General features: G+C 25.1%; 1 protein-coding gene across 1 annotated transcript in view; it reads left to right on the forward strand.

The window, feature by feature from the left end:
* The window catches only part of LOC100197178 (serine/threonine-protein kinase mTOR), a 141,759-nt gene that overhangs the window by 72,677 nt on the left and 54,767 nt on the right, over positions 1-14,315 (forward strand). The window contains exons 14-27 of the mRNA XM_065813156.1: positions 2,692-2,807; positions 4,807-4,915; positions 5,529-5,734; positions 6,494-6,616; positions 6,737-6,820; positions 6,901-6,993; positions 7,331-7,371; positions 7,444-7,537; positions 8,935-9,040; positions 9,502-9,749; positions 9,822-9,908; positions 10,012-10,104; positions 12,867-12,947; positions 13,132-13,250. Coding sequence (XP_065669228.1) covers positions 2,692-2,807; positions 4,807-4,915; positions 5,529-5,734; positions 6,494-6,616; positions 6,737-6,820; positions 6,901-6,993; positions 7,331-7,371; positions 7,444-7,537; positions 8,935-9,040; positions 9,502-9,749; positions 9,822-9,908; positions 10,012-10,104; positions 12,867-12,947; positions 13,132-13,250 — 1,600 coding nt within the window. The remainder of the gene's footprint in view (positions 1-2,691; positions 2,808-4,806; positions 4,916-5,528; positions 5,735-6,493; positions 6,617-6,736; positions 6,821-6,900; positions 6,994-7,330; positions 7,372-7,443; positions 7,538-8,934; positions 9,041-9,501; positions 9,750-9,821; positions 9,909-10,011; positions 10,105-12,866; positions 12,948-13,131; positions 13,251-14,315) is intronic.

A 14,315-nucleotide genomic window follows, 5' to 3' on the forward strand; every position in this document is an offset into this window, starting at 1 on the left:
AGAAACACAATTGAATTCAGAGATTTCTTCAAAAGACGTGGTTAAATCTTTGTGAAAAAGTTTTTTGAATTTAAAAACAAGTTCAACATCGGTGGATGTCGGTTTAATTGTAAGAACAGCCTTATACAGTTTTTGCCAATTTTCTGTTCATTTTGCTGTGTTTCAAAATAGAAAAAATTACTGTTTTTGCCATTTGAACTCATCGTTGACTGTTGAGATAGGAGTAACTTTTTCCATTCTCAGAAACAAATCCAACTCTTTCTTAAAGAGATAGTGACGCTGGACTTGTTTGATGACCTTCAGAATCACCAGAATCAGAAGCTTTTACATCTCCTTGAAAACCAAAAATTCTTTTCACCAATTTTCCAGCAAAGAGCAAAGTGTCTCTTGATGAAATATTCGAAGGACTTCTCAGTGATATTGACAAGTTCATTATATCATTATTCCATCTTTGAGTTGTTTGCTTCTTTAGGTTTTCTTATAACTCCTTTATAATCTTGTTATTTATATTAAAGTTTTTTCAGCATAAAGCCAATAACAGTATCAGCATAAAGCCAGTCAAAAGCATTGAATTTTTATGACTCAGTGTCTCAACAGAAATTTTGATTGGATCCATGGCAGTTTTTCAACATCGACAAAACATTAAAATTCACCATATTGATCAGACCAAGCAAATTTAACTCAGTTATTGTCTCAAACATGCAAAGTTTTGTTTTAATCTGTGGATCAGCTGTTGTGGGATTCCAACAATGTTGATTGTCAAGGTGCAATTCAATTTCAGCTCCAAATATTTGAGTTACTTTTGACTGAGTTACTTTGACTTTAGATTTGATTTCTAACAGTTGAATTTCTGATATATTTGATATATAATGGAAATCTATTTCTGAATAATCTATTTGCACAACCTCGTGTCATTATTCTCATAATTGTCAACCTGATCTTCATCATCAGAGACCAAATCTAACTTACTTAAACTAACTCTGGCATTTTTCTTATACAAAGTGTCAGTTACTCCCAAGTGAACGCCTTGATTAATGTAATACAGGTCGATAATTTTGAAAGTTTTTATATATTTCAATGTCTTGTGTTGATCTAATCAAGTCTTTATAAAATTCAATTGAAAAACTTTTCTTAAAAAAGTAAATAGATAGTTTTTTGACCATTGCTTCAGCATTGCACTAAACAAAGATGAACACTAATCCTGCTTGTATATTTTATTTTCTTCACTATAATGCAGTTTTATTCCAGAGAAGCGGAGATGGCAAACAGTTGTATACTCTTCAACACTTATACTGAATTTTTTTTCCCTTCGCAATTTTTGAAACAATTTCTGAAACCATTTAATTTTTCTTGTTATTAAAATCAGCATTGATAAGCTTCATTTTTTGGAAGTTAATATCCTTCTTTTTTATTCGCACCGCAAATGAACTGATTTCTGATGGATATTCCGTCTGTGGCCACATCAGAAACTATTTCATTTAAGCTCTTATATTGAACAAAATCAACCATTGTTTTAGGTTTCTTTTCTGCTACAAATTGTTCAGGAGGAGTTTTTTCAGTTTGAGACCAACCAATTCCATGCTTTGATTTTAAGTGAGCCTTTAAGCTTGTGTAAACAGATAACATCTCTATTGAATTAGTACATTATATATACATATATAGTATATATTCTTCATAATAAGGAAAATATCTGTTTTCTAGAAAAGTATTGAAATAATTAATTGCAAATTCAATTAGTTTAGTCTATAATATCAACAATTCAACCTCACTGTTATGCTTTGTATTCTTATAAATAGGAAAGAGAAATCAGCATTATGTTTTATTTAACATTTATTTCTATATTTTATTAAACTATTACAAGTTACACCTATGTGTTTCTTGTATCGTTATTCCAACACTGTTAATTTAGCGCTACAGCTTTTATTCCATTTGTGCGGAATTTATTGCTTAAGGTAATAGTTTTGCAATCATTTTAGAGTTTTTTTATATAATTATCTAAAAGGAACTGCTGATTACAGCTGTTTTCTGGTTTCTGTTAACAGCTGTTAGAAACCCTAATTGTAGTATCATGGCTTAACTTGTTATGTCAACCATGCTCAACTTGTTTCTATGCCAACCATAAAAAATCTAAGATTATTAATATTTTCTTTCTGAAAATATTAAATAAAGTGTGATTATAATATTCAAAACATTGTTAAAACTCTAAAAATGAAAAAGAAGTTGTTTTAAATGTTTTATAACCTTTTAAAATTCTTTTTTTAAATATAAATAAAATAGTTTTTTTAAATAAAAATAAAATAGTTATATTAACTAATAACAAATAAAAAGTAAATGTAATATTGTATATGTATATTAAACAGGAATGTATTTTAAAATTTAGTTTTAAAATAGTTTCTTGTTTGCTACTATTTTTTACATCTGACTATTGAAAATAAAAAATTTACAAAAAGTGTTTGAAAGAACTTTTTAATTGAGTAATTGGATCTTTTAGCATATATATATATATATATATATATATATATATATATATATATATATATATATATATATATATATATATATATATATATATGTATGCATGCTTGTATAGCATACATATATATGCTTATATATATGTTAACTTGTATATACGCTTCATATATTATATATGAAGCATATATTTATGCTAGCATTATGAAATATATTTATTAGGACAGGGCTTATCGCGCCACATTACTAGTTGTGCTGCTTTCTTATTGAATGAGCACAAAAGAATCAGAATTGAAGCAGTTCGTACATGTTCATATCTATTGGAACCTACATTACATGTAAGTATATATGCTTAATATTATGTTCAGGCTTGGTTGGGAAGGGGATGCTCTCGCATTTTAATCCTGACCATGCATATTATATTTAGTTGATATGCATATTATATTTAGACTGTATATATTTTAGATGATTTGAGAGCATCTAAATTCGTGTTTGCTTCCATGTATATCCCAAAAATAAAGTTTCAACACACTTAAAGAATTAATTTCATAACATTAATCTTTTGTAATCAAATATTTTTATATTAGAGGTTTTTATATTATTTCAAATGTTTTTTATAAAGTATGTACACAGATATGGGGCGGAGGACTTTTTTTTTGTTTTAATGTTTTAAAAACAAAAAAATGCATCCCCACCTTAAACATTGTGGTATTGTAAAGCAGTTCTGCTTCCTCTTTATGGTTTATTCTTGGGTTTTTAGTTTAATCATAAAAGTTTGCTTTCAAATAATTTGATGTAACAAAAACTTTTTGCTTTTAGTTTGCAAAATAAAATCATAATTCATTTAGAATGTAATATGCCTCTTATATATTAATTTATAATATATATTTATAATAAACCGAGGGAAAATGTAAAGCTATTAAAGGTATACTTAGTTTTATACTGATCATTATAGACAGCTGATTCAGGGGTCTGGTACGTTGCAGAATTTTTTGTAACACTTTAAAGAAATTGTTAAAAAAAAAGATTTAAAATTTCTAAAGTAACTCAATGATTATTTCTTTTGTTCACCTTACTTTCCACCTTAAGAAGAATCGTTTCAACTATTTTAAACTTTGCAAAATACACACAAAATGGTTATAAAAAAGTATTGTCTAAGAAATAGTACTATACTCTTTGATAAATTGAATAGAGTTTGTATCCTTAATAAATGATCATTAATAGTAAGTTGTTACTTAATGAAAAAGTGTTGCTTAATTTATTAAAAAATTATAAAAGAGCAAAGTTTAGAAATTATTAATTCTTAATGAAATTTATTTTGTTTTAGTTATGATTTGTTTTTTTGTTAAGAATACTTTACTTTTTTTAGTTAAGTTTTTTTGTAATTGTCTCCTGTCTGTCAATTTAATCTTGTGCATTTTTGAAATGTTCTCAAAATGTCTAAATAACCGTGGCCAAGTTGTAGCAACTAAATATTTGATGCATTGTCAGAAATAGAGTGCAATCGCACCCGCTTCCCGACCAAGTCTGTATATTAAACAATGTTAAAGTTTTTTTTGTAATTTAGTGTAATTTAGTGTAAACAAAAATTTTTATTTTGCTAGGAATCTAAATATAAGATCACCAAACAATCATGTCATTATTATGAATTTCAACTCAATTTAGTTTTCATAATAACAAAAAGAAACTTGCCATAGTCTTCACACAGTTAGTTAGGTTTGTTGCACAGAGTATGTAATAAGTGTGTTTTATACAATGTTGTTACACATTTAGTTGTTTCAACACTTGTTATATATTTTGTTGACGTGCTCTGTAGTGACTACACTGTTACACATTTTGTTAAGACAAGTGCACTAAAAAATCTGACATATTTCAAATAACATTAAGGTAATTTACAGTACAACAATGCTGTGTAATTACGAAACAAGTATCATTAAGGAGAAAAAACTTTGCATTTAATGTAATAAATTTAATTTAAAATAATTGCATTAAATATTTAATTCTTTAAAAAAAAAACACAAAGCAAATTTTGCTAAATATTATTATTTTTATACTTTTTTAAAATATTTTATATTTTATAGATGGCTTTTATTTATATTATGGATTGATAAAAAAGCTGGTTCAGAAAAGTTTAGCAATGCTGAAGGCAAAATATATCTGATTTATTCTGCATTCAGTAATTGTGCGTGAAAATTTTTCTCTAGACAACCAAAACGGTTGTCTAGAGAAAAATATTAGACTGTAGATGATTATCTGTATATAACTATATATCATATAAAATAGAATAAGAAATAAATATTTTAGTTTAACGATTCTTATTTAAATGCTTTTCTGTAGCCTATGGTAGTGCCAAATGTATCAATTTCTTATCCTATCAGTTCAGCAAACACCCAAGTTGTAAGTGATGTTCTCAGTAAGCTGCTTACTGTTGGAATAACTGATCAAGGTATAAATTTTTTTTAAATAGTGTTGCAAATTGTTTAAGGTAATGAAACAATATTTGCCTAAAGTAAACCAAAAAATGCAGTTTAAAAATTTTCAATGAAATTTAGTTTAATGAAAGCCAAACATTACACACATTGTTTTTGTTCATTATCTTAAATTTTAGTTTGATTTTTATTAAGTTTTTGGTGACAATTTTAGTTTTAATTTAGTTTGAGTTTCTTGGTTTAAACTTTAGTTCAAGCTCTTGTGCTGAATTTAGCTCCTCTTAAGTTCTTGAATAATTGTATTTCTTTTTATATCTCTTTTTATATTTTTATTGTAAGAAATGTATGCAGAAAGTAACTTCTGGGAAAAAAAATACTTTTCTAAAAACTACCTTTTAGAAAAAAACGAGTTTTTAGAAAAGTAGTAAGGTTATTCAGAAGTTTTAGAAAAGTTGAACTTCTTACCTTTATTCTATTCTATAGCCATATAATTTATTTTAATCTTTATTTTATATTTAACCTTGTTTCAAAATTACAATTTATCAAGTTTTTTTGTGCAAAGTTAGGTATTTGGTTTCTTTATAAGTTAATAGTAAAAAGATATGTTTTACTCCTTTTTTTATAAATCAGATCCAGATATTCGTTTTTGTGTGCTTAAATCATTGGACCAAAAGTTTGATTCTCACTTGGCTCAAGCTGAAAACTTGCAGGCATTATTTATTGCTTTAAATGATGAAGAGTTTGAGATTCGTGAACTTGCACTTTGCATGATTGGCAGATTAAGCAGTTACAATCCAGCTTATATTATGCCTTCTTTAAGAAGAACTCTTATCCAAGTATAATGATTGCAAATGATGTTTATATTTGTGTGTGTGCATATACATGTTTGTGTGTGTGTATATATATACATATATATATATATATATATATATACACATATATATATATACACACATATATATATATATATACATATATATATACATATATACATATATATATATATACATATATATATATACATATACATATATATATACATGTGTGTATATATATATATATATATATATATATATATATATATATATATATATGTATATATATATATATTATTATTATTATTATTATTATTATTATTATTATTATTATTATTTTATAAACACTAATAAATAAGAATTTCTCAATTTAGTATCAAGAGAAATTCGTATTTATTGATGTTTATAAAATAATAATTTACATACTCTCATACATGACGTCTACATTCAAAAATATATCTATATATAAATATATCTATATATATATATATATATATATATATATATATATATATATATATATATATATATATATATATATATATATATATATATATATATATATATATATATATATGCATATATATATACATACATACATATATACATGTATATATATATATATATATATATATATATATATATATATATATACATATATAAATGCTTATCAATTTTTCTTAATGTTAATCTCTCCCTTATAGTTATCGCCTCCCCAGGTTTTTACATATAAAGAAAAATAATTATTAATTTTCATAATACATGTATATTCAATTACAGATACTAACTGAACTTGAATATAGCGGTGTTGGAAGAAGTAGAGAGCAGAGTGCGAGAATGCTTGCTCACCTAGTTTCCAATGCTCCCAGATTGATTCGACCATACATGGAGCCAATTTTAAAGGTTACTATTTAATTATAAGGGTTTAAAGCTACTAGAATATAATGTTACTGTTTCCAAAGAATAAAACAAAATAGCAAATTAAAATTAGAATTATATTTTAAAATATTTTTTACATAATAGGCTCTAGTACCTAAATTAAAAGATAAAGATCCAAACCCTGGTGTTGTTACTAGTATACTTGCTACTATTGGGGAACTAGCACAGGTACTTGGATTTAAAAAAGATAATTCTCTCTTATATTTAAATTTCTGTTTACATTTTTGTTTTTTTTTTGCTTTTAAAAGGTTGGTGGTTTTGAAATGCGAAAGTATATAGATGAGTTATTTCCGGTTATAATTGAAATGCTTCAAGATGCTTCTTCCCTTGCAAAAAGAGAGGTAATTATTAGATAATAACGAAAAAGAGAGATGTTTATTAAATAATAATGAAAAAGAGAGGTATTTATTAAATAATAATGAAAAATATAACATGTTACATAATGATTGTGGTTTTAAAAATAGTACTTTAAACAATTCAAATGTGTAATACGTTAAAAATAATGTGCAAAAATGAATTAAAAAAATGCGTAATATGTTAAAAAGAATGAATTAAAAAAACTATTAATGAATAAAAGAATTTTTTATAGCACCATTTTTAATTCCCATTAAAATCACAATCTAGATAGGTGTGTACTTTCTTTTGTAAATTATTTTTAAACAATGGAATACTTTTTAGGTTGCATTATGTACACTAGGACAACTAGTAGAAAGCACAGGGTATGTAAACCTTTTTTAAAATAAGTTTATTGACATTTTGTTTTTGATGCTTTCTTTATTGTAATTTTATAGATATGTTGTTGAGCCATATAAGAAGTATCCAAATTTGCTTGAAGTTCTTCTGAACTTTCTTAAGACTGAACAGTCTCCTGGAGTCAGAAAAGAAGTTGGATATTTAAAATGCTTTATTTCTACTTTTTTTTGTATTTATTTGAAATATTTTTCAGTTCATTTTTGTGTATATATATATAGAATTATCTTTTGCACTCAGCCTTGTATGAAATATCAAGTAACCTTTAAAACTTAAATTTACAAAATATATATGAACACTCGGTGTAGTTAAGGTAATTTATAAGTTTGAATTTAAATTCTAAAATTTGGAGTTCTCATGATTTAATCAGCATTTTATATCTAAGCAATATCTTTAGACTTTTTTTTGTCATGCTTTTTTAATGTTTAAACAAAGTTTTCTTTATTTTTAATAAATTTTTAAAATCTTATACTACCACTAATACAACATCTAAAGAACACCTTTTTCGAGTCTATAGGTTAGCATTAACTAGTTAAATTTTTCGAGTATATAGGTTAACATTACCTTGTTAATTTTTTCAAGTCTGTAGGTTAGGAATAACTTGTTAATTTTTTTGAGTCTATAGGTTAGCATTAACTAGTTAGATTTTTTGTAAACTTATTCTGCTTGAGACCTTAGTTCAGATCTATTTTTCTGCATATTAACTGAATATATTTGTCAAAATACAACATAAAATTTCATAAAAAGTTTATTGATACCGATCAAGAAAGATTATAATTTAAAAAATTTGCCTTTGACTTATCAGAATAAATTATATATTATTATACTATTATTTAACCTGAAAAAAAGTTGTTTAAAGTCCTTATCTAATCTGGACAAGTGTTCAGATGAAGTTGTGTCATATATTCATCACAAATACAAAACTTGCCGGTGATTATTCTTTATTAAAACAAAATCTATGTATAACTATTTTTCCTTCAAAAACTTTTGCTTCTGTCATAGTTTAGAAACCAGATTGTTTGGTGGAAGGATGCCTTGGAAAGGAAAGTATCTTACAGACATGATAATATTTTAAATCCACCTTAACTACACCGAGCAATCTTAACAAGATAATGTAAGTGTATATATATATATATATATATATATATATATATATATATATATATATATATATATTATTGCGTGTGAAGAAAAGAACAAAGGTTAACGGAAAAAAAAATTTTGTATAATAAAATTCCTTTAAGTTGTAATTGTCCGATCCCAAACCTTCTATTGATGTATGTCCTGAAGCTCATGCAGATGGCTATCTCAGTATGACATCATTGTCATTTCATTTAAGATCCAGTACTCAAAGATATAAGATCTTGTTCAAATATATATATATATATATATATATATATATATATATATATATATATATATATATATATATATATATATATATTTATATATATATATATGAATATATATGTATATGTAACATTATAGTATTTGCTTAGACATTTGTTGATTCTGTTTATTATGTTTATTAGGCAATTAGGGTACTGGGGTTGCTTGGTGCTTTAGATCCGTATAAGTATAAACAGATAACAAATGCTAAAGATGCTCTTATAAAAAAAGATGATGCAGAAAGTTCAGGTTTTCAGTTTAACTATTTTTTCTTTCAATTTTTCATACTTCAAGTTAAGCACTGGCATTATCGCAATACAGGTTAATTTTGGTGATGCTGTAAATTTTTATATTTAGATAAGGAGTCGTGGGCGCTAAGTCATGAATGCAATAATTAGTTAGGTAATCATGATGCTGTAATTTTTTTAGAGCAAATGGCTGGGCAACTTATGAGTCAATTTTTATTAAAAAATTGTGTGCAATTAGATGGGATTTTTAATCCCTTTTTATTGTATAATCAAAAATTGCTATTTTGCAAACTGCTGATGCGATAAGGCTAGTGCTTACTTTTAATTAATAATAGACATACAATAAAATAACTTAAATTTTTATTTCCAATTATTTAATGTTGGCTCTATTATGTTGCCTCCACTGCAGTTGAATTATTTAAGGAAAAAAAAACTACTTTTAATTTTACATTAATTGTTTAGAATCAAATGCTAGTGAAATGCTTGTTAATATGGGCAGTGCTCAGCTCGATGACTTTTATCCAGCCATTGTTATTGCTTCTATGATGCGAATAATGCGTGATCCAGTGCTTGCAGCATATCATCATACTGCAATTCAAGCTGTTCATTTTATATTTAACAACATGGGAATGAAAGGTGTACAATACTTACCACAATTAATGCCTTCTTATTTAAATGTCATAAGGACCTGTGAGCCTGGCTTTCGTGATGTAAGATTTATTACTTTTAGACCTAAAGCTAATCTAGTAGTCTTTTTTTTTTATGTGCAATCTTTATTTTAGTATGTGTTACAAATGTTGGGTCAACTAATATCAGTGGTCAAACAACATATCAGAAACTATTTAGATGAAATTTTTAGTTTAATACGAGTAAGATTTTTTTTTTAGTTTTGTGTATATGTAAATACTCTATCTAATTGTGTGTAAATGCTCTATCTAATACTGTATCTGCATGATATTATTGCATTTTTAGGAGTATTGGGTTCTTACAAGTCAGGTAACATTGCAAAATACTTTTATCGATTTGATAGTGCAGTTATCTATAGCTCTTGGTGGAGAGTTTAAAGTGAGTTAATGTTTTTCTTTTTTGTGTTTTTGATTTTCCGGAATGTTGTGTGTGAAAAATCTTACCTAACATTATTATTTCTTATGAGAAAAACCACCTAAAAATTTGAAAAATGCTATTAATTTAGAACGTGTTGCTAAAAAAATCAACCTTGAAGACAGAATTGAATTAACTGCCCCTCCCCAAGCTTTTGTTAAACTAAATAATAAACCAAATTTTCAAAACAAATTACCTTGTAGGTCTTTAGTTCCCTCAAAAAGTGAGATTGGACATGTAAGGAAAATTAAATTGGATAAAATTAACAATATTCTCAGAAATAAATTACATTTACAACATTGGAAAAATACTATTGATATTATAAATTGGTTCTCTATAATAGAAAATAAAAAAGACTGTACATTTATTCAATTTGAAAATAATGATTTTTACCCCTCAATTACAGCAGATATTTTAGATAAAACATTTAAATTTGTACAAATCCACACAATTACTTCAAAAAAGAAAATTTGTATAATAAATCATTTTAGAAAAACTTTATTTTAATAAAGAAACATGAAAGAAGAAAAATATTTATGACTGCTTTGATGTCACAATTGGCAGTTATGATGGAGCAAAAGTTTGTGAATTTGTTGGACTATATATTTTAGATTTATAATAAAAAATAATCAATAATTAGGTCTTCATCTTGATGATGGTTTAATTAAATAAGTTATATAAGATATTATGTAATGATGGTTTAATTAAATAAGTTAAATAAGATATTATGTAAAATATCTGGTCCACAGCTCGATAAAATTAGAAAAGATATTGTAAAATTTTTTTAAAATTTTGGCTTTCAAATTGAAATAAGCATAAATTTAAAAATTTTGATTTTTTTTGATGTCATATTTAACCTTATTGAAAATTCATATAATCCTTTCAAAAAACCTAATCATGAATATTACTTAAAATGAACTTTGATGTGATTTTGTGTCATATTATATGATGCATTATTTTCATGTGATATACTAAAGTTTGTATTGCTTTCACCTAATATAGAAAGGGTATTATTAAAATTAAAAATTTTTAAATGTGTAAATTTTTCCTAGATGTTGAACTGTTTTTAGCAATATGGTAGCAAATAGGAATTGTGTGGTTAGGGTTAAGTCTGAGGTATTCCTTATTTAACCTCAAGTTATTTGGTGTTTTCTCATCAAATTGTAGACTAATTATATATATAATTGTTATGAAAAAACTATATATAATATTATAGTGAATACATTAGGTTGTTTTAAAAACACAGTTTTAATGACAACCTTGAAGTTATTAGTTATGACTGGCATAAAGGTTTGAGATATAAAGAGATATTTTAAATAATTATATGCAATCCAAGAAATCCTTATTGCTTAAACTAGATTGAGCAAAAAGAGAGAAGTATAAAATGCTAAAAGAAAAAGTTTATGTAAAGAAGATACAAACAAATAAAAATAAGCATATGTTCAGAATTAACAAATATTTATTTTAGGGAGAAAAAAGTAAATCATTGACAATCACAAATCATTGACAACAAATCATTGACGAATCACAAATTATTGACAACAAATCATTGACAACAAATCATTGAAAACAAATCATTGACAACAAATCATTGACAAATCATAAATCATTGACAACAATAAAATTTTTTTTAAGTGTAGCCAAAACAAAATATATAAATGCTAAAAACATAAAAATTTCATAAAAGCTAAAAACAGAAAAAATTTATAGATGCTAATAATAGAAAAAATGCATATAAATATATTTATATGCTCAAAAAACAGAGTTAATAAAAAAAAAAATAGTAACAACAATGAAAGCATTCAAAAAAATCACTACAACAAAACGCAATTACAAATATGTATGACAGTGCCAAATCTAGCAAAACACACATTTAAATATATATATATATATATATATATATATATAATATATATATATATATATATATATATATATATATATATATATATATATATATATATATATATATATATATATATATATATATATATAACAACAAACTGTATGCAAACTTAATTGGGCTTTAGCTAAACATCATTGTAATTACATACATAATTTATATTTATTTACACACTAGAATAATAACAAAAATAAATTCTTAATTAAACCACTTGCAATCGAGGAAAGTTTGTGTAATTTAAGATTAAGAAAAATTAGAAAAAAAAAAAGTTTAGTGCTAAAAAGCAAATACTAAAAAAGTTTATGTGACCAGAATATGTATATAAATAAACTCAAATAACAAATAAGCTCAATTGTGGCAATAATCTTATAAAACTTATAAATCTTATTAAAAATTACAACTCTACATAAAAATAAAACTGCCTTACATAAAGAGTTGCTTAAACTTAGCTGAGCAATAAAAGCAAAAAAATGAAAAATACAAAAACATAAAAATTTCGTTAAAGAAAATGATACAAACAAAGAAAACCAAACAGATGTTTAGATTCAATAAATTTTTTTTTTTTATAAAGAAAGAACGCATTTACAATCATAGCTGAAAAAAATTTAAAGTGTACCTAAAACAGAAAAAGGCATAAAAAAGTTTAAATAGACAAATATATCGAAATATATTAGTTCAAACACAATCGTGCTGAACAAGCTTATAAAATTATGCAAGATTTTAAATGCTTGTTTAGAAATAAAGTGTATAAGATGTTTTATCTTACCTCATTCAAGAAATAAAAAAACGTATAAAATATTTTGATAATAATTTAACTGTTTAGTTGTACTTGCCACAAATCCTTCCTCACATGCTCAAAGTTTTCAACAATGATCAGAGTGAACATCAAGTTGTCACCTGCAAGGTTTGTTATATAAGAGTTCTTTTGTAAGTTTGTTTTTAAAATTTTAAAGGTATTAAAATAATTTTTTATTATTGTTTTTAACATGTATTTAAAAAAAAGTTTTTAAATTATTATTCAACTAGCTTTTTTAAAGCAAGTATTCCAAAAATAATATTTGCAAATATTTAAAAAGACATTTGTTTAGCTTCTTACCAGTATTCAAAAGTTTGGTGAAAGTTTTGATGATTATTTACATTTGCTTATACCCCCTGTTGTAAAATTGTTTGACTCTACAACTGCTCAGCTAACTAAAGATGTTCAATTGTAAGTATATGCTTTGAATCAATCTTTTATTTATCAATACTAGCTTAAGTTAAATGTTCATGATGGGTATATTGTTTTTAATATTTCAATTTATCGTAAAATGCTTGTGTTACTTATCTAAAACTTGCTCAATATATAAATGTTTACTCAAATCTAAATTTTAAAGTAAGTAAAGTTGAATAAGATTATCTATTTGTGTTTTTGTCAGCAAAAACACGAATGGTATATATAAGACTCACTTGAATGAGAACAGATAATTTCTTAAGATACATCTATCTTTCATGAACACTCAAATGCCTAATAAAACACTTAACACAGAAAATCTGAGTATTAGTGCAGAAAAGTTGTTAAAAAATAGTTTCTATTACTAGTCATTAGCTCCAAGCCATTATCATGCAGAGTATAACAAAGTAAATAGAGTTTGAAAAAAATATACATTGGATTAGGAGAAAAGTTTTAAATTGGGCCTTTGTTACTAAAAGAGTTCCACAGGAAAGTCGGCTTGGACCACTGCTGTTTATAAATGACATAAAAGATCTTAGAGAGTTTTTAAATCGCTGATCTTGCAAGCTCTATGCTGATGAGAGCAGATTAATAGCCAAGTTTTCAAGTAATGAAGGCTCATAAAATTTGGCTACAATATCCCTAAATTTAATTACAATACTTTTATATTGAACAACTGAAAATAGTTATGCATTAACATTAAAGGGCCCTTGGTTTAGCAATTAGTTGTCAAATGCCACACTTGCAATGAAAAGTGCTTCCAAAGCAAATCTTGGGATAGAATAAAAGTGTTTTTATAAACAGGGATATAAACCTTGTAAAAGTCTCACACTCAATCAAATCAAATATGAAAAACGATTACAAGTTCTTAAGCTTTGACGAGTAGAAGAGCACATGAAGTAGGGTGTGCCAAAAAACAACAATTTTCAAAAATTTTTGTTCAATACCTTTCAATACCTCTAAATGTATTCTATATAATAAAATAACATTGGAAATAAAATTTTTTTGAATAAAAACATTTTTTAGTTACCCCCAAGAATCTTTACAGGATTATCAATGTTT

The sequence above is a fragment of the Hydra vulgaris genome, chromosome 12 (genome assembly GCF_038396675.1).
Source record: "Hydra vulgaris chromosome 12, alternate assembly HydraT2T_AEP".
NCBI lineage: Eukaryota > Metazoa > Cnidaria > Hydrozoa > Anthoathecata > Hydridae > Hydra > Hydra vulgaris.